The sequence below is a fragment of the Caretta caretta genome, chromosome 6 (genome assembly GCF_965140235.1).
Source record: "Caretta caretta isolate rCarCar2 chromosome 6, rCarCar1.hap1, whole genome shotgun sequence".
In the NCBI taxonomy this organism is placed as follows: Eukaryota; Metazoa; Chordata; order Testudines; family Cheloniidae; genus Caretta; species Caretta caretta.
The window spans coordinates 114572346-114592788 of NC_134211.1; the positions used below are offsets into that span (position 1 = coordinate 114572346).

The following is a 20443-nucleotide window of genomic DNA, read 5'->3' on the forward strand; positions in this document are numbered from 1 at the left end:
AGGACTGATGGAGCAGAGGGAAGGAAAGGGTGCCCCTGTAGTAAAGGCACTGGACTGAAACCCAAGAGATCTGAATTCAGTTACTGGCTCTGCCACAGACTTTTTGTGTGACCTTGACCAAGTCACTTAATCTTGCTGTGCCTCAATTCCCCATTTGTAAAATGGGGATAATACCACCTCATTTCTTCCACCTGTTCTCTTACCTGTCTGTTTAGATTGTAAGTTCCTCAGGAAAGCGTGGGAGCTGGCAGCGTGATTCCCTTTTATTAAAAGACAGTTACCTATTACAGTTAGAGAGCAACAAATAAATAAATAATCTTCCTCTTCCCTGTTACCAGTTGCTGTAGTCAGAGGTGAAAGTAAGCCGGTACGCCCCGGTACAGCGTACCGGCAAGAGCTGGTGCACCGTACTGGGGCAGCCCGGCTTCCCTAGGGGGCAATTTAAAGGGCCTGGCGCTCCCAGCAGTGGCTGAAGCCCCAGGCCCTTTAAATTGCCTCCCAAGCCCCGCTGCTGGAGCCCTGGGGTAGTGGCTGCAGGGCTCCGGCAGCTATTTAAAGGGCCTGGGGCTCCCCTGCTTCTACTGCCTGGGCCCTTTAAATAGCCGCCGGAGCCCTGCCGCTTCCCCAGGGCTCTGGCGGCTATTTAAAGGACCGGGGCGGTAGAAGCAGGGGAGCCACGGGCTCTTTAAATAGCCCCCGGAGCCCCGGGCTGCTGCTGCTACCCCAGTGAGGGGGGCACTTACCTTACAGGGTGGGCTGGGGCTGGCTCTGACCCCCTCAACCCCGCCCTTTCTGCCTTAGGCTCCGCCCCTTCCGGGGGCCAGAGCTGGCCCCAGAGTACCGGTAAGTCACTCGACTTACTTTCACCCCTGGCTGTAGTTGCCTTTGTGTTGTCGGATGTTTGCACTTCAGAGGTGAGGGAGAGGTGTGAATGGAAGGGGGGGGCAGTGCAATTGAGACTGTAAGGTTAAGCAAGCCACAGGGAAATTTTCTCACTAAGATATGTTCTGCACTGTGGCAGTATGAAATCCCCTACACCAACGTTTCTCAAACTGGGGTCGTGGACCCCTGGGGATCCCCGAGTAACTCCAGGGGGTCCGCGGGCCCCACTGATCAACTCCTCCCCCTCCCTCCCAGGGATGTTCCCCAGCATGCAGGAGGTGCTGGTATGAATGGGGAGGAGCAGAGACGGGCGCACTCAGGAGAGTGGGTGGAATGATCAGCCGGCCCCGCTGATCAGGTAGGGTTGCCAACCCTCCCGGTTTCACTGGGAGTCTCCTGGAATCAGGCTCTATCACCTGGAGGCTACTAACGCCGAACCGGGAGATTTTAGGCTCTAAAAGTCCAGCGGCGCAGAGGGGCTAAGGCTGGCTCCCTGCCTGCCCTGGCTCTGTGCCACTCCCAGAAGCAGGGGGCACATCCCTGCGGCCCTTGGAGGGGGCAGGGGGTCTCCGCTCGCTGCCCCTACCCCGAGCGCCAACTCCGCAGCTTCCATTGGCCAGGAACTGAGGCCAATGGGAGCTGCAGGGGTGGTGCCTGTGGGCAGGGGCAGCGCGCGGAGTCCCCTAAGAGCCGCTGCCAGAGCAATGTACCGGTTGCTTTCGGGAGCTGCCCGAGGTAAGTTCCGCCCATCCAGAGCCTGCACCTCTCACACCCTCTTGCACCCTAACCCCCAGCCCAGAGCCCACAGCCCACACCCAGACTCCTTCCCAGAGCCTGCAGCCCTCACCCCCTCCTGTACCCAAACTCCCTCCCAGAGCCCTCACCCTCCACTCCTTCCCGCGGGGGTGGGGGGCAGGAAGAGGTGGGGTGAGGGTGGGGCATTGGAGGAAGGGATGGAGTGGAGGCGGGGCCTGGGGCTGAGCGGCAGAGCCGTCCCTTGGGTAGGGTGAATCGGGGCGACTGCTCTGGGCCCCGCGCTTTGGGGGGGCCCGCAGGCTGGTGCGATTGGCTAGTGCGGTCGGTCACGGAAGACCTGATGCAGCGAGTCCCCCAGCCAGAGCCCTGAGCGGCCATGGCCAACAATAGCCCCGCGGTAGCCGCCAGCAACTGCCCGCAGCAGCAGGCAGCCCAGCACCAGGCTGGATCCTTCCCGCCGGCCCAGCCACCGATGCACAGTGGGGGCTCCAAGCTGGCGGGGGCTGATTTGCAGTGGCACTGGAACATTTTTAATAGTGGAGGTGCTGAAAACCAGCCCCCTCACCCCTGTCCACCCCGCTCCCCAAGCTGAGGCCGGGAGAAAAACCCCAGGCGTGGGACTGGCAGCTGGGACTCCGGGCGCACAGGGCCACCAGCCAGTACTCCGGGTGCACTGCAGCATCCCCCACAGCCCTAGTTCCCATGCCCATGCTGATTTGTCCCAGGCCCCGCATGCCCCTAGGGACGGCCCTGCTGAGTGGGGGGGGAGGGGGGTCCCTGAAAATTTTTAAATCAAAATGGAGGTCCTCGGGTTGCTAAAGTTTGAGAACTGCTGCCCTGCACAAAGGTTTACAGTTCTCTCGGAGCCCAGCAACCCCTTGCTCTCTCACCAGCATCATGAGAGCACTTGCTCTCTGGCTGGCTCTCAGCACCTGTTCTTGCCATGGTATCTTAGCAGTTCCCGCCATCTGGACACTTTCCAGTGACTACCTGGCAGCTCTACTCCTCCTCCCTTGGTGGGCTATACATTGCCTGTGTCCAGTATCATGCTCTCACCCTGCTACCTACTTTCCAACCGCAAAACTGTCCAGCTAGCTCCCTGTCTCTCTGGCACTTTACCTTCTCTCCCACCAGAGTCTCCCATCTCCAGCTACCAACCCTGACCTGTCTGCCAGCAGCTACTTATCTGATTTTTGCCCTGCTAATATTTTCCCCCCTTCACACCCGAAAATTAAAAAATCCGGTTTGAAGTGATTGATTAAGCCTCACAGCACATGTAAGATAGGCAGGTGGGATTGTCCCTTTCCTTTGAAGGCCTGCCGAGGTACGGACAGGCTGTGATTTGCCCCACATTCACACAGCCCGTGGCACATGTGGAATAGAACCTAGGAATTCTCACAGTCCTCTGCTCTAACCACTAAAGCATTGTCCTTTCCTTTCAAAATTTAATCTCAATAAACAGGCTTTGAAGCCACTGATGAGCTCGTGTGGAGTAGGTTCTCTAGCCAGAGTGTCTGTTATATAATGGGTTATTCTGGATGTTTGGAAGAGTCTGGCAGTTGGCCCTGTGGAAGTGCATCGGTTTTTAAAGTGGTGTCATGTGTAACACAGCGCAGTTGGATAGGAAAGAAATACTAGCTTTCTTGAGTATAGGAATTCTGTAGTGCCTGCCATTCTTTCCATACTTTCAGTTTAAGAAGCCAACTCTTACCTACAGTCAGTCCATCTTTCCACATTGTCCACAGTATGGATTTCCTAAAGGTTTTTTCTTTTACAAATGTTCCAATTTCAAGGTTAAAACCTCCAATCATTTGAACAGTTATCAACTTTGCTTCATATTAGGATTTCCTAAAAGAGAGAGCACTTTAGATTGCAAAAGCTATAAATAAATGGTTACATCAGATTTGTGTAGCGTTGCACACTGAGCACTGTGCAGAACTCGGTCAAGTAGTCTGGTTCATAATTGCTGCTCTGATTTTTCCGCTCCTGCTCCAGAATTAACTGGGCGTGGTTTAGAATAGTAAGTGAGAGTTAAAGGAGAAAATTCCACTTGTTTACAAAGAGGATAATCACATAATTGATGCAGTCTGTAACAACTGTAGCTGAAACAGACAAGTGTAGATGGTGCATGAGACATGCAGATCTAAATATTATTTCATTAGTTCAGCTATACATCTTGTTTCTGAGGAAATCACTTCAAAATATTTTGATGACCTCATGGTTTAATAAATTACTTGATTACTCCAGTAAAAAAAAATACATTAAGACAACACTAGCTGGCTGAGAGACAGCTTTGCAGAAATCACATCAGCCTTTTTAAAAAACTAGACCAAGATTTTTAAAAAGTGACTAGTTGGTTTGGGTACCTGAAATTTTTGGTTTTAACTTGATTCTTTAAAGGGACTTAGGTATTAGATCCCTTTAAAGTATCTCAATCTGGGTGCTTACTTTTGCAAGCCTTTTCATTTTTGCATCTCACTTGGGTTGGACGGTGAAACTGAACTGGTCAGTTTCACTTTTGTGGTTTTCATACCTAAGAACAATGTTGTTTATCTACCTAGGTTCTTTGGACTCTCATTACCACAGTATCCGGGAGACTGAGTTTCCTATGCAGCTAGGGAATGTCAGATTAAAAAAAAAAAATCATTAACCCCTGAAAAGCATCCATGAAAATATTTCTTTTCCTGTTAGGTTTTGTCAATGTCCTTTTTTATGTGTGGTTTTTAAGGGAAAGAAATTTTAAAATTAGAAGTCTAAAGGAAGTTTTTCTTTTAAAAACAAACAAATTTTGTTTCTGGGTTGCTCATAAAATATAACATTTCCTGATGTTATGGTAGAGCAATAGAATTAGCCTCTGATTAAAACGTCACAATTTTTTAAACCATTCCGGCTCCACTCTAAAGAAAATGGACCAGATTCAACCCAGGTTTATGTGAGCTTCTACCAGTGAAAACCATGGCCCAGGTCCCTAGCAGTGGAAAGGGCAGCAGAAGAGGTGGTGGTGCTGATGCAAAGCAGTTGCAAACTTTCTTTTATCAGAGTTTAGAGGCATGGGAATCCAGTGTGAAGAGGGAGTGTGATCTGCGGGGGTGCTGATTAAATCAGCACCTTCTCTTAGCAACTCTTGATGGCAGAGTTTCCTGGGACACCCGAAGCAGCAGTGGCTGCTCCCTCTCAGGCTGAATCCCACAGGGCTTCTACAGCCTCTGCAGAGATGTGTAATTCATATAGCTTTAGTGCATCTGGCCCAATAAAGACTCCTTCGTGGCCATGGGACAATGACACATTAGAGCCCTGCAGCAGGACTGGGGTCCCATCATGCCCACTGCCATAATAGCGGAGCGGGATTAAAGAATAGTCCCAGTTAGGGCTCTTCCTGCTGTCGTATTCAAGGGACATTTAACAGCCTGTTAAGGATTAGTGTGAGGTTTATTGTCAGAGGCAGTGCGGTCTAATGGATCTGCCTTGTGCTGTGCTGTGTGCTCTAGATTAAGCCAAACCTTGGTGAAAGATGTAGCCATCCTTGCTCGAGAGATTCATGATGTCGCAGGTGATGGGGATTCCCAGAGTTCATCAGGAACCGGACCAAGCACCTCCCTCAGCTCCGTACCCAACACCCCTGCTTCTACCATATCAGCAAGGGAAGAGGTAAGATTGCTGTTGTGACAAAAATCTGGGCCACAAAACTGAAGCAAGTGTTCATCTACCCAGCCGTGGCAAGGGGAGGGCTGCAGCACCAGTTACTACCAGGAGGGGCAGGGAATGCAGCCAAAGGAACACTGTCTCTTTAGTGCACACAGCTTTTGTCTGTGGCCAGCTCTGGCCAGCTTACACAGAGGTGGAACCAAGACTTTCCTCAGCTTGGTTCAAAGGGAGGAGTCTTCCCTTGCCAGATGGTAGTAGGCTTGCTCAGCCAGGGAGTGGGGAATAAGTCATTTGATTTAGGTTTCAGAGTAGCAGCCGTGTTAGTCTATATCCGTAAAAAGCTGTAGCTCACGAAAGCTCATGCTCTAATAAATTGGTTAGTCTCTAAGGTGCCACAAGTCCTCCTTTTCTTTTTATTTAGAGTCTTCAGCAAGCAGTAGAGCTCTATGGTGAGGGTAAAATAGTCAACTCCCCAAGGTCTTGATGCCTCCTGCTCAGGGGGTCTCCCTGGATTAGGAGAAGTATAGTCTTCTTGGGGAAATCAGTTTCCCATAGTTTATATGCTGCTTGGTGTGGGCTTAACTCAGGGGTCTCCTGGCTCTGTGACTTCGCTGGGCCCTGGAGTGTTGAGGAGAGAGAAGGAATTCTTCCACCCTTTATATTTTAGAGCAAGGACATTGGCTGTGGGCACTCTGGCCACATGTCGCACACCATATTTTGCACTTCTACAGCACCGCTCCTCCAAGGCTCTCAAAAGGTTTACAGATGTTTGCTACGTTCACACAGATGAGCCCACGTAGGACTCTGCTCTTTCCAGCCAGCAGCTGAGCAGAGCAGATTCTGTAGGGCAAGTCTGGCCCTCTAATTTGTTCCCTTTGAAGGGACTTAACTCCTTCCCTGCCTGGCTGTTGGTAGCACCCATCACACTAGTTTTAGATGTTCCCCTTCAGATTGGCTTCTCCTGCCCTCCCCAAGTGAAGTAACTCACAGGGCCTTTGATATAACATGTCTATGAGTCTCCACTTGCTGTACAGTTATATGATTTTGTGCATACTATAAAATAGATCCAAAGACATGGGAAAAGTTAATGATCCTTATGTATTATTTGAGTTAGGTTAGGTTAGGCAGAGGGGAGGGATAGCTCAGTGGTTTGAGCATTGACCTGCTAAACCCAGGGTTGTGAGTTCAGTCCTTGAGGGGGCCATTTAAGGATCGGGGCAAAAAGGAAAAAAAAATGGATGATTTAGTTGGGGATTGGTGCTGCTTTGAGTAGGGGGTTGGACTAGATGACCTCATGAGGTCCCTTCCAACCCTGATATTCTATGACCTAAAGGTCCCAATAGGGGGACCCATTATTTTTATTCCTGGAGCCTCAGAATGGAGTTTTAACAGAGTTCCTGAAATAATACTGAACATAGTTATCCTGCTTTCCACTTGTGGTTAAACCAGGTTCACCTGCACCCCTGTCAGAAAATGGTATTTTCCTACTGCAGACTGGGCTTGTGTTTCTATTGTGCAAAGTACAGTTGATTTACAATAGCTTCAGGCGGTGAGATGGTAAAGTGTCTTTTATTGCTTTCCTTGAATCTGAGCGCCACACCTTCAAAACTGCTATTTTGAGCAGCTAGATAACAAATTTACCCTTTACTTCCCAGTTTCCAATGACTTTTTTTTAATGCCTGTTAACAGAAATCACAGAGAAACTTACTTATTTCTATTTATATAGTGCCACTGGGAGTGTGGTACTTTGTAGACATGCAAGAAAGACAAGTTCCCTGCTGTAGAAGACTGCTTTCTATCTAGGTGAAATACGAGGGACATGGGTGAAATGTTTGTTTGGGGAACTGTTTACTGACCGTGTGTGTGCTGAGCCTAGCAGCTTGCTAGGCAAGGCTGAGAGCTTCTTCATGAGGCTGTGATCCCTAAGCCTTTTGGCACCCATCAACCTTTAACCAGGGGGTGGGGCTACTCAGGGAGACCAGAGCTTTAAAAAGCCCGCTCCTAAGCGATCAGAGGAGCTAGCGAACAGGAGCAGCTAACAGGGGAGTTTTGCGAGGGAGTTCTCCAGGTGAAGGAGGAGCGATTACATGACCCTTGGGGTAAGTTTGTTGGCTGTAGTGTGTGTATCTGTGTTTGTGGTGTGCTTGCTGCTTGACTGAAATATACCATGTGCTCTGTTTTGTTTGTTTGGGGGACCGTGTGCTGACCGTGTGTGCTGAGCCCAGCGGCCTGCTAGGCAAGGCTGAGAGCTTCTTAATGAGGCTGTGATCCCTAAGCCTTTTAGTACCCATCAACCCTTAACCAGGGGGCGGGGCTACTCAGGGAGACTAGGGCTTTAAAAAGCCTTCTCCTAAGCGACCAGAAGAGTTTTGTGAGGGAGTTCGCAGGGGGAGTGTGAGCAGGGGCTAGAATTCAACATTCTTTAAACTTAAAAGCCAAAAACACCCCCTTGATATAAACAAAACAACAACAAAGGAACCAGCTGCAGGAGTAAAAAGAGAATGCAGGCAGAAGTCCAGCAACAGGGTGGGGGCTACCCAGTTTATTGCACCCAGTGCAGCATGTATGATTACCTGCCCTATGGGTAGGTGGTGTATGTGTGCATTTGGTGCAAGGAGCTCCTGGCCCTTAGAGACTGTGTACAGGCTTTGGAGACCACAGTGGCTGAACTGGAGGAGCTGAGGGAGACAGAGAGGTACATAGATGAGACTTTCTGGGACACAGTAGAATGGTCCCACCCCCAGTCTGACAGCCTCTGTGCCGTTGAGGAGGATGAAAGTCCCAGGGAAGGAGAGCATCTAATTGGAGCAGATGGAAACAATCCCATAGTTGGGACTCTCCGTCCAGATGTTGTTGTGGTATCCTCTCGCACTGAGGATACCTCTCTGGGGGAGGGAACTCTAGCTATTAGAAAGAGACAGGTATTAGTAATGGGCAATTTGATCATTAGAAACATAGATAGCTGGGTTTGCGATGACTAGGAGAACCACATGGTGACTTGCCTGACTGGGGCGAAGGTTGCAGATCTCTCGAGACGTCTAGAGAGACTTATGTGTAGTGCTGGGGAGGAGCCAGTGGTCATGGTACATGTAGGTACCAATGACATAGGGAAGGATAGGAGAGAGGTCCTGGATGCCAAATTTAGGCTGCTAGGTAAGAGCTTAACGTCCAAGACCTCCATGGTAGCATTCTCTGAGATGCCCCCAGTTCCACGCGCAGGACCAGTTAGACAGGCAGAACTGCAGAGTCTCAATGTGTGGATGAGATGATGGTGTAGGGAAGAGGGATTTAGATTTATTAGGAACTGGGAAAACTTTTCGGAAAGGGGGAGCAGTTTTTAAACTAAGGGCTGGGGGAAAGCTGGCAGGTGTGGAGGAGCACCTGGTTCAGACATCCCTTAGGGAAGGATCTATTAATAGAGAATCTTTATGTCCTAGTGAGGACGAGAGGATGGAAAATGATAAAATGCAGGCAGGGTCTGATCAGAAACAGTCAAATAAATAAGAGTCCCATTCAATTACATCATCTAATGGCAGACAGCTAAAAGGAGACAAGTTTTTAAAGTGCTTATATACTAATGCTGGAAGTCTAAATAATAAAATGGATGAACTAGAGTGCCTTGTATTAAAGAGGATGTTGATATAATAGGCATCACAGAAACTTGGTGGAATGAGGATAATCAATGGAATACAGTAATACAAAATATATTGGAAGGACAGAACAGGTCGTGCTGGTGGAGGAGTGGCATTATATGTGAAAGAAAGCATAGAAGCAAATAAAGTAAAAATCGTAACTGAATCAAACTCTTCCATGCTCTACTAATAAGAATATAATGGTAGGGATATATTACCGACCACCTGACCAGGATGGTGATAGTGACTGTGAAATGCTCAGGAAGATTAGAGAAGCTATTAAAATAAAAAAACCAGTAATAATAATAATAATGGGGGATTTCAATTATCCCCATATTGACTGGGAACATGTCACCTCAGGACGGGATGCAGAGATAAAGTTTCTTGACACCTTAAATGACTGTTTCTTGGCACAGCTGGTCCTGGAACCCACGAGAGGAGAGGCAATTCTTGATTTAGGCCTAAGTGGAGCACAGGATCTGGTCCAAGAGGTGAATATAGCTGGACTGCTTGGTAATAGTGACCATAATATAATTAAATTTAATATTTCTGTTGTAGGAAAAACACCTCAGTGGTCCAACACTGTAGCATTTAATTTCAGAAAGGGGAACTACGCAAAAATGAGGAGGTTAATTAAACAGGAATTAAAGGGTAGAGCGCCAAAAGTGAAATATCTGCAAGCTGGTGGATACTTTTTAAAGACACCGTAATAGAGGCTCAACTTAAGTGTATACCCCAAATTAAAAAAACATAGTAAGAGAACCAAAAAAGAGCCACCAGCTGTTTGGCTAAACAGCAAAGTAAAAGAGGCAGGGAGAGGCAAAAAGACATCCTTTAAAAATCGGAAGTTAAATCCTAGTGAGGAAAATAGAAAGGAGCATAAACACTTGCAATAAAGTGTAAAAATACAAGTAGGAAGGCCGAAAAAGAATCTGAGGAACAGTTAGCCAAAGACTCAAAAAGTAATAGCAGATTTTTTTTTAAGTACATCAGAAGCAGGAATCCTCCTAAACAACCAGTTGGGCCACTGGATGATCGAGGTGCTAAAGGAGCACTCAAGGACGATAAGGCCATTGCGGAGAAACTAAATGAATTCTTTGCATCAGTCTTCATGGCTGAGGATGTGAGGCAGATTCCCAAACCTGAGCCATTCTTTTTGGGTGACAGATCTGAGGAACTGTCCCAGATTGAGGTATCATTAGAGGAGGTTTTGGAACAAATTGATAAATTAAACAGCAATAAGTCACCAGGACCAGATGGCATTCACCCAAGAGTTCTGAAGGAACTCAAATGTGAAATTGCAGAACTGGTAACTGTAGTCTGTAACCTATCGTTTAAATCAACTTGTGTACCAGATGACTGGAGGATAGCTAATGTGACGCCAATTTTTAAAAAGAGCTCCAGAGGTGATCCTGGCAATTACAGGAGTGTAAACTGATTTCAGTAGTGGGCAAACTGGTTGAAACTGTAATAAAGAACAATATTGTCAGACATATAGATGAACATCATTTGTTGCGGAAGAGTCAACATGGTTTTAGTAAAGGGAAATCATGCCTCACCAATCTACTAGAATTCTTTGAGGGGGTCAACAAACATATGGACCAAGGGGGTCCAGTGGATATAGTATACTTAGATTTCTACCAAAGGCTCTGAAGCAAAGTAAGCTGCCATGGGATAAGAGGGAATGGTGTCCCTAGCCTCTGTTTGCCAGAAGCTGGGAATGAGCGTCAGGGGATGGATCATTTGATGATTACCTATCAGAGGGGTGGCCGTGTTAGTCTGGATCTGTAAAAGTGGCAAAGAGTCCTGTGGCACCTTATAGACTAACAGCCATATTGGAGCATACGCATGCATCCGACCAAGTGGGTATTCACCCACGGAAGCTTATGCTCCAATGCGTCTGTTAATCTATAAGGTGCCACAGGATTCTTTGCCGCTTGATGATTACCTGTTCTGTTCATTCCCTCTGGGGCACCTGGCACTGGCCACTGTCGGAAGTCAGGATACTGGGCTAGATGGACCTTTGGTCTGACACAGTAGGGCCATTCTTATGTTCTTATATCCCCAAACTGTGGGGTGCACCCCCCTCGGGAGGCACAGAGGGACATTCAGTGCGGGCATGGCAGAGTCTGCGGGGAGGGAGCACCATCCACCCCTGCTCTGCTCCCAGCTCTGTTCTGGCCCTGTCCCTACCTGTGGCCCTGGCCCCGCCCCCAGCCTTGGTGCATGACCGTGGCCCAGCCATGGCTCCGCACCTGGCCCCGGCCCCGGCCCCACTCCCAGACTTGGCTCCCTTCCCGGCCCCAGACCTGTCCCCAGCTGTGGCCCCAGCCTCAGCACGCTTACCCTTGTCCGCATCTCCCCGACCTCCCCAGGAGCCGCGGCCCTGCAGATAAGGGGTAAGGGGGGGCATGACCCGGAAAAGTTTGAGGACCACTGACCTAGAAGCAAAGTGTCTGAATGACTGTGCTTAGCAGATGTCTTCTTAGACCCAAGGTTTTTAGTCATGGTTTTGGGACTGTACTGTGAGTTCAATTAGAAGGTTTTAGGGGCCCAGGAGGGCCATAAGAAGTGATTGGAAGAAGACGGAGTGTCAAACTCTGGAGCCTTGACTACACTAAAAATCTTTTCCGAAACATCCCACTGTTGCTAACGCCATTTCATCTGCATCACTGTCAACAACAGTGTGAGCAGAGCAGGCTGAAAAATTTCCCAATGAAAAAGAGGACAAAATATTTTGCAAAACAGAATCATAAAAAGGTAGGGCTGGAAGGGACCTCAAGAGGTCATCTAGTCCCACCCCCTGCGCTAACGCAGGACTGTGTAAACCTAGACCATCCCTGACGGGTGTTTATCTAACCTGTTGTTACAAATCCTAATGATGGGGATTCCACAACCTCCCTTGAAAGCCTTTTCTAGGACTTAATTATCTTTATAGTTAGAAAGTTTTTCTTACTGTCAAACCTAAATCGCCCTTGCTGCAGATAAACCTGATTACCTCTTGTCCTACCTTCAGGGGACATGGAGAACAATTGATTGCTGTCCTCATTTAAAACAGGCCCTACCTATTTGAAAACTCTTCTTCAGTGTGTGTGTGTCCCCATCCCCCCCAAATCTTCTTTTTCTCAGGACTGAACAAACCGAGTTTTTTTAACCTTTCCTCAGAGGTCAGGTTTCTTAAACTTTCGTCTTTTTTGTTGCTTTCCTCTGGGCTCTCTTCACTTTGTCCACATCTGTCCTAAAGCATGGCACTCAAAACTGGCCACAGTACTTCAGCTGAGGCTTTACCAGTGCTGAGCAGAAAGTGACACTCCCGTTAATCCATCCCAGAATGAAATTAGCCATTTTCCCAACTGCATCACATTGTTGATTTACCGTTATACTTAATTTGTGATCCGCTATAACCCCCAGATTCTTTTCTGCAGTACGACTACCTAGCAAGCTATTCCCCATTTTATAGTTGTTCACTGGATTTTTCCTTCCTAAGTATAATACTCTACACTTGTCTTTATTGAATTTCATCTTGTTGATTTCAGACCAGTTCTCCAATTTGTCAATGTTGTTTTGAATTCTAATCCTGCCCTCCAAAGTGCTAGCAACCCCTCCCAGCTTAGTGGTATCCACAGATTTTATAATCCTACTCTCCACTCCACTATCCAAGTTAGTAATGAAAATATCGAATGCCACTGAACCCAGGACAGACACCCGCAGGACTCTATTGGATATGTCCTCCCTGTCTGATAGTGGACCATTGCTAACTATCCTTTGGGTACATCTTTCAAACAATTATGCATTTACCTCATGCTAATTTAATTTAGACCAGATTTCTGTAGTTTACTTATGAGAAAGTCATGTGGTACTATGTCAAAAGCCTCACTAAAATCAAGATATATCACATATTTTACTTCCTCCCTATTCACTAGGACAATAACCCTGTCAAAGAAGGAAATGAAGTTGGTTTGGCATGATTTGTTCTTGACGAATCCACGTTGTCTATTACTTATCACATTATTATTCTCTTGGTGCTTACATACTCATTGTTTAATCATTTGTTCCTTTCCGGGTATCCAAGTTAGGCTATAATTCCCCGGTCATCGTTGTTCCCCTTTTTAAAGATAGGTACTACGTCTGCCCTTCTCTAGTTCTCTGGAACCTCACCTATCTGACATGAATTCTCAAAGATAATTGCTCATGGGTCCGAGATTGCTTCAGCTACTTCCTTAAGTCCCTTGGGATGAATTTTGTCAGGCCCTGATGATTTGACTACATCTTACGCTACATCTACACTTATGGCAGGGTTTAGAGTCCAGACACTGAACATGAGCCAGCATGGGTATAAATAGCAGTGTGGATGGTGGGATGTGGCTTAGGTGAGTAAAGCAGAGTGCCCTGCATGCCTGAACCCCAGGGTACATACCCTACATGGCTCTCTACATGACCAACTATGTCTCCATGTCTGTACTTGTATTTTTAGCAGTGTGGTGTCCTGCTGCCTGAACCTTCCCCTTACAGCTGCCAGAGCCTTTCCCCACTGCCTCCCCACACTTTGATGAGCAGCTGGAGCCTGTGCTGGAGCCTTTCATTGCATGTAGCTACACGTGTGTTGCCTAAACTCTACAAGCTGTCATAAGTGTAGACATAGCCTAACTTACCTAAAAATTCTTTAATCTGTTCTTTCCTTGTTCTGGGTTCTGTTTCTTCCCCCTTGTTAATATTAATTATATTAAGCAAAGGATCCCAGCTATCCTTTTTAATGAAGACTGAAGTACAAAGGGAATTAAACACCTCAGTCTTCTTGATGTCTTCTGATTTTAGTTCACCTTCCCCATTAAGTAGAGGACCTACACCAGGGGTGGCCAACCTGAGCCTGAGAAGGAGCCAGAGTTTTCCAATGTACATTGCCAAAGAGCCACAGTAATGCGTCAGCAGCCCCCCATCAGCTCTCCCTGCTCCCAGCGCCTCCCGCCCACCAGAAGCCCTGCCAATCAATGCCTCGCTCTCCCTCACTGCACCTCCCGATCAGCTGTTTCATGGCATGCAGCAGACTCTGGGAAGGAGGGGGAGGAACGAGGGCATGGCAGGCTATGTGGAGGGGGCGGGAAGGGCTTGAGTAGGGGAAGGGCCTATGGCAGAGCCAGGGATTGAGCAGTGAATAGCGCCCCTGGTCCATTGAAAAGTTGGCACCTGCAGCTCCAGCCCCGGAGTCGGTGCCTGTACAAGGAGCCGCATATTAACTTCTGAAGAGCCAAACGTGGCTCCAGAGCCACAGGTTCGCCACCCTTGACCTACACTTTCCTTCATCTTTCTCTTGCTGTTCATGTATTTCTAGAACCTCTTCTTAGTGCCTTTAGTGTCCCTTGCTAGATGAAACTCATTTTGTGCCTTAACCTTTCTGATTTTGTCCCTACATCTCTGCGCTGTTTTTTGTACTCTTCCTTAGCAATTTGTCCTTGTTTTGCCTTTTTGTAGGATTCCTGCTCGATTTTCAGGTCATTGAAGAGCCATCTTGGCCTCTTCCTATTCTTCCTATCTTTCTTTCGTATCAGGATAGTTTGCTGTTGTGCTTTTAATATTGTCTCTTTGAGAAACTTCCAGCTCTTCTAAGCTCTGTTTCCTTTAGATTTTTTTCCTATGGGACCTTACCTACCAGTTCTTTGAGTTTGTTGAAGTCTGCTTTTTTGAAATCTGTTGTCCTTATTCTGAAGCTCTTACTACTTCCTTTCCTTAGAATCATTAAATCTATCAATCTTTCACCGAGATTGCCTTCATTCTTCACATTTGCAACCAATTCCTCCCTGTTGGTCAGAATCAGGGCTAAAATGTCTGTCTCCCTGGTTACTTCCTTCTGAAACCAGAAGTTGTCCCAATTACATTCCAAGATCTTACTAGACATTTTATGTTTTGCTTTTCCAGTAGATGTCTGGATAGTTTAATCCCCCATTAATACCAAGTCTTGAGTTTTGGATATATCCCCATTAGGGCTGTCAAGCGATTAAAAAAATTAACTGCATGATTAATCGCGCTGTTAAACAATAATAGAATATTGGATGTTTTCTACAATTTCAAATATGTTGATTTCAATTACAACACGGAATACAAAGTGTACAGTGCACGCTTTATATTTATTTTCGATTACAAATACCTGCATTGTAAAAAACAAAAGACATACTATTTTTCACTTCACCTAATAAAAGTACGGTAGTGCAATCTCTTTATCATGAAAGTTGAACTTAGAAATGTAGAATTATGTACAAAAAATAACTGCATTCAAAAATAAAACAAAGTGAAACTTTAGAGCCTACAAGTCCACTCAGTCCTACTCCTTGTTCAACCAATCACTCAGACAAACGAGTTTGGTTACAATTTGCAGGAGATAATGCTGCCCGCTTCTTGTTTACAATGTCACCTGAAAGTGAGAACAGGTGTTCGCATGGCACTGTTGTAGCTGGTGTCGCAAGATATTTATGTGCCAGATGTGCTAAAGATTCATGTGTCCTTTTATTCTTCAACCACCATTCCAGAGGACATGTGTCCATGCTGATGATGGATTCTGCTCGATAGCTATTCAAATCAGAGCGGACCGACGCATGTTCATTTTCATCAACTGAGTCAGATGCCACCAGCAGACGGTTAATTTTCTTTTTTTGGTGGTCCGGGTTCTGTAGTTTCCACATCGGAGTGTTGCTCTTTTAAGACTTCTGAAAGCATGCTCCACACCTTGTCCCTCTCAGATTTTGGACGGCACTTCAGATTCTTAAACCTTGGGTCGATGCTGTAGCTATTTTTAGAAATCTCACATTGGTACCTTCTTTGCGTTTTGTCAAATCTGCTGTGAAACTGTTCTTAAAATGAACATGTGCTGGGTCATCATCTGAGATTGCTATAACAGGAAATATATAGCAGAATGCGGGAAAAACATAACAGGAGACATACAATTCTCCCCCCAAGGAGTACAGTCACAAATTTAATTAATGCATTATTTTTTTAAGGAGCATCAGCAGCATGGAAGCATGTCCTCTGGAATGGTGGCCAAAGCATGAAGGGGTATACAAATGTATAGCATGTCTGGCACGTAAATACCTTGCATCATCAGCTACAAAAGTGCTATGCGAACACCTGTTCTCACTTTCAGGTGACATTGTAAATAAGAAGCAGGCAGCATTATCTCCCATAAATGTAAACAAGTTTGTTTATCTTAGAAATTGGCTGAACAAGAAGCAGGACTAGGTGGACTTGTAGGCTCTAAAGTTTTACAGTATTTTGTTTTTGAGTGCAGTTATGTAACAAAAAAAATCTACATTTGTAAGTTACACTTTCACGATAAAGAGATTGCACTACAGTACTTGTATGAGGTGAATTGAAAAATACTATTTCTTTTGTTTATCGTTTTTACAGTGCAAATATTTGTAATAAAAATAATATAAAGTGAGCACTGTACACTTTGTATTCTGTGTTGTAATAGAAAGGAATATATTTGAAAATGTAGAAAAACATGCAAAAATATTTAATACATTTCAATTGGTATTCAATTGTTTAACAGTGCAATTAATCACGATTAATTTTTTTGAGTTAATCACGTGAGTTAATTGCAATTAATCGACAGCCCTGATCCTCATCTTTCATGTTCCCACCTTTCATCAAGCTCTGTTAGTTCCAGTGTGTGTGGCCAGTAATGGCTGACACCGTTTTAAGAATCGTGTTGATTAGATTTACTCCAGACACAGTTAGATGGTACAATGCTCAGCAGCTGGTGGACCATCTGTATTAGGGTGCCTAACATAACTAACACTGCTGGAGACATACTGGTGTTAACAAGAGTGGGAAATAGGCTAAGTCCATGAGATTTTCTAATGACTTCACTGAGAGTTAGGTCAAGCCCTTAATGATGAATGGCTTGAGATGCTGAGCTTCACATTCTTACACCGTGTTATTAATGGCACTAAATATGCACTGATATGGGATTTGATAAAAGTGCATAAAATCTGTATGACATTGGATTAAAATCAATAGCAATGTGCCTACACAGACAGAGGCATTAAAGTGACATTATATGTAAATCCATGCTAAAATGATTATTGTAGATTAATGCAGAGAAGACAAGAGACGTTCAAAGATCATGAGAGGGATGCCAAGTAATGTTAATCAGTGAGCGTTTATTAAACAGCTTTATATTAAATGTCCTAAGTGTCCTCCTATATGAAACAGAGCTTTGGGAAAATAAAAGGCCATTCAACACAAATTGAACTGCTTTCAGTGCAGGTGTCTGTGCAGAATATTCCAAGTAAACTGGACTTACAGAAGAAGTAATGAAGAGATCCTAGAATGGGCACAATTACCTACAACAATACAAGGAGTATGGAAGAAGAGATGGGACTTACTTTTAAGGATGTCTGATAATAGACTACCCAAATGAGCATTTCTTTGGCAACCCAAGGGCAAGAGATGGGGAGGTCTACCTAGAGGCCCACTCCATCGCACAATAATGGCCAAAGTGTCATTATTGCATCTGAATATAGACGATCTAGAAAAACAAGCCCAGGATAGGGATGATTGGCTCCAGTAGACTTTTGCCTTGTGCCCCTGATGCTGCAGGAAGGCTAATGCTGACACTATTAAATATGTATATGTGAGGGCACCGAGTCGGGGAGCTGACACTGTTTGATAAGCAAACTACTGTGATTATACTAGGTGCAATAGAAGGCTGTTTGATAAGTGGTCACTGGACACAGGTAGAGCACTCATGTGAATAAGCAAAGCAGTTTGTTGCACATGACCTGTCTGGCTTATACTGAGGGTGTGTCTATAAAACATTGTACCCCATTAATCTAGTGCCCGGGTTTTCCATTGCTGCATATCCATTCCTTTTCTAAGAAGGGAAGAATTCAGGGGCTCAATTTGTTCTAGGTCCCCCAGGCACAGTAGGAAGAGTAGTAGCAACTTCTATGATGTTTTTAAAGCTTGGTCAGTGGGGACTAATCTGGAGTCTGATAGAGGAAAAAAATATTTTACAATACAAAACAGTATTCAGATGGCCCCAGCTAGAAGTACCTCACTGTAATTCAACGTCTGTGTTTTCAGCCTATGTTGCTCTTTTCAGGGGTTTATAACAATGACCATAAATATTCACTCTGGACTCATACTTGGCAAAACAGTTTGGTGCCCTAAACAAATTGATTTTTTAATGTCTTTTATTACCACACTCGATTAAAAATTTAAAATTAGCTATCTTTTAGAAGATAAAAATGGGGCCATAAAACTGAGTTTTTGTGCTTTACTCCTGATATTTTGTCCTTACCAGTACAGGATTGGCTTGGATCTAAACCAGGATGTTTTTCAAGTTTCCAAGTGCACATTTAGTGAGGATTTCAGTGGCCCTCGTGTTGTGTATGGATTGTACAGTTCCCCAAAAGGCTGACTCGCGCACTACTGTGAGTTTACAGCAAAGAGTACAAACTACATGGCTTGCACTTTCAAAAGTGACTTGTGATTTTGAGTTTCTCGGTTACTGGATGCCCAACCTGAGACATCTTCTAAAGTATTCACCCACTCTCTGAAAATCAGGCCAGTTTAAGGTGTCTCCAGCGGGGCCTGGTGAATCACTAGTCACTTTTGAAAATTTAGGTCTTTGTTTTTAAAAGAAAAAAAAAGGCTAATGACGTGTGAAAAACTTTTAAGTCTCCTTCAGTATTGTCATGGTGTGTGTAAGGTATTAGGAATGCCCGTTGGTATGACATGGGCCAATACTTGCGCACATGATAGCACTGTGAATGAGCATAAGCCAGTTTATCATGAGACAGTATTTCACAGGTTATAAGTCCCTAAATATTGGATATACACCATGGTAGGAATGTCTCATTTGTTACCATTGATTTTTAGTGAATCTTCCACCACCACTGCCAGCATAATGCACTAAAAACATTTCCAAAGTTCTGAAAGGACATTTTAAAAAATGAACAATAGAGGGCAGAATTGTGGATATAATCCACCGTAACTGAACATTTTGGATGTGTGTATGTAACCCAGTGTCTCTTGCTTTCTGACTGTTTTTGCTCATGCTCTGTTGCGTGATCTTGAGTATACAAACCTTACCCCAGGATCCCCAGTTTCTCTTCATTTTGCTTATGAGAGTTGTGTGCTATCCAGCAAAAGCCCACTGTACTCTCTTAACAGTTTCACAGTCTCTGTTGCATATCTTGTCTGATTTCATTAAAGATAGTCCATATTACTGCAGTTCATTTCTTTTCAATGTCATCATGGAATTGCCACAAATCATCTCTGAGGAATTGGTGTGTGAACAAATTCTCGAGATGCCACTGTGCATGTCCATGTTTGGGAATTTCCCATGGAAGTATGTTGGTGTTTTTAATTATTGTTCCTTGGAATGCGCTTTTTTTTGAATGCCACCCATTATGGTTTATCTTGTATGTGTGCTTCCTTTGATAACTACAGTCTGAGTCATGTGGTCAGCATTGATCTCTTTATCTCGTTTGTTTCTGTTTTAACACAGATTGCTTGTACATCTTTACGGCCAGCATATCCATCTCAGGTGCACTTTTCATCCCATTGTTTTGTATTTCTGTCTCTTTAATGTTGTTGTTTTTCCTTACATCCTCCTAATGTTTTGTCAAATGAGTGTTATCAATTTTAACCTAACAGATTAGTTGTCTTGCTTATTGTATTTATTCTTTCCAATATTATTTACATTTTAATTGCTTTTTCATCTTTTCCATGTATTAATAGAGATTGATTTTGCTTAATTTTAATGTCACTTTAAGATTGCATTAATTTTTCAGACTTTGATAAATGAAAACATAAAATGCATATGTGTGAGCAGGTCTTATCTGGAAACAATCCCTTTTCTTTTGAATTGAACCCTGAATTCATATTAGGCAGGGATTTAGTTTGCAAGTACTCGCTGTGGTACCAGCGTTTCAAACATGCACATGAGTAGTTACATTGAGTTTCATGGGACAGCCCCCATATATAAATATTTGCAGGATTGGGGCCCAAATGATTTGTTTCAGAACCCATTCCTGCTTGAGTAGAACTGTGGAGCACTCTTCTTGGGCTTGCCTCGAAATCTGTAATACCTTTGGAAATGGGCCCATTTGCCCACCTTGTTTTTTTTTTGTTTTTTTTTTTTTAATCTGCAACACAGTTAATTGCGACTGATTCATTGCTTATTATTTTTAAGTTGGTGCAGCATATTCCAGAAGCAAGTCTGAACTACCAGAAAGTGCCTCCCGGGTCAACGGGAATCAAGGATTTTGATCAAAATATGAACGACAATAGAGAAGAGGATCTCTCGAGAAAAACGAGGGCAAGAAACCGAGAGGAGGCAGGTTTTTTTCTCCTGTACTTTATAAACTTGTATATAATAATGTTAGTTGCAACCCATATGTCTGTACTTCCTAACTAGCTAGCTCGCTGAGGGAATTCAAAGAACTCCAGTGCCTCACTTTTTGGGTGCCCAATCTGAAACTTCTTAGAGAGGCCTTGTTTTCAGCACTCTCTGAAAATTGGGCCTT

General features: G+C 44.9%; 1 protein-coding gene across 2 annotated transcripts in view; it reads left to right on the top strand.

The window, feature by feature from the left end:
- CEP170B (centrosomal protein 170B) overlaps positions 1-20443 on the top strand; it is a 99640-nt gene that overhangs the window by 71924 nt on the left and 7273 nt on the right. The window contains exons 14-16 of one of the 2 annotated variants that reach the window (XM_048853591.2): positions 5127-5286; positions 19423-19461; positions 20110-20253. In XM_048853591.2, the coding sequence (XP_048709548.2) occupies positions 5127-5286; positions 19423-19461; positions 20110-20253 (343 nt within the window). The remainder of the gene's footprint in view (positions 1-5126; positions 5287-19422; positions 19462-20109; positions 20254-20443) is intronic. The other variant, XM_048853592.2, reaches the window with a different exon arrangement.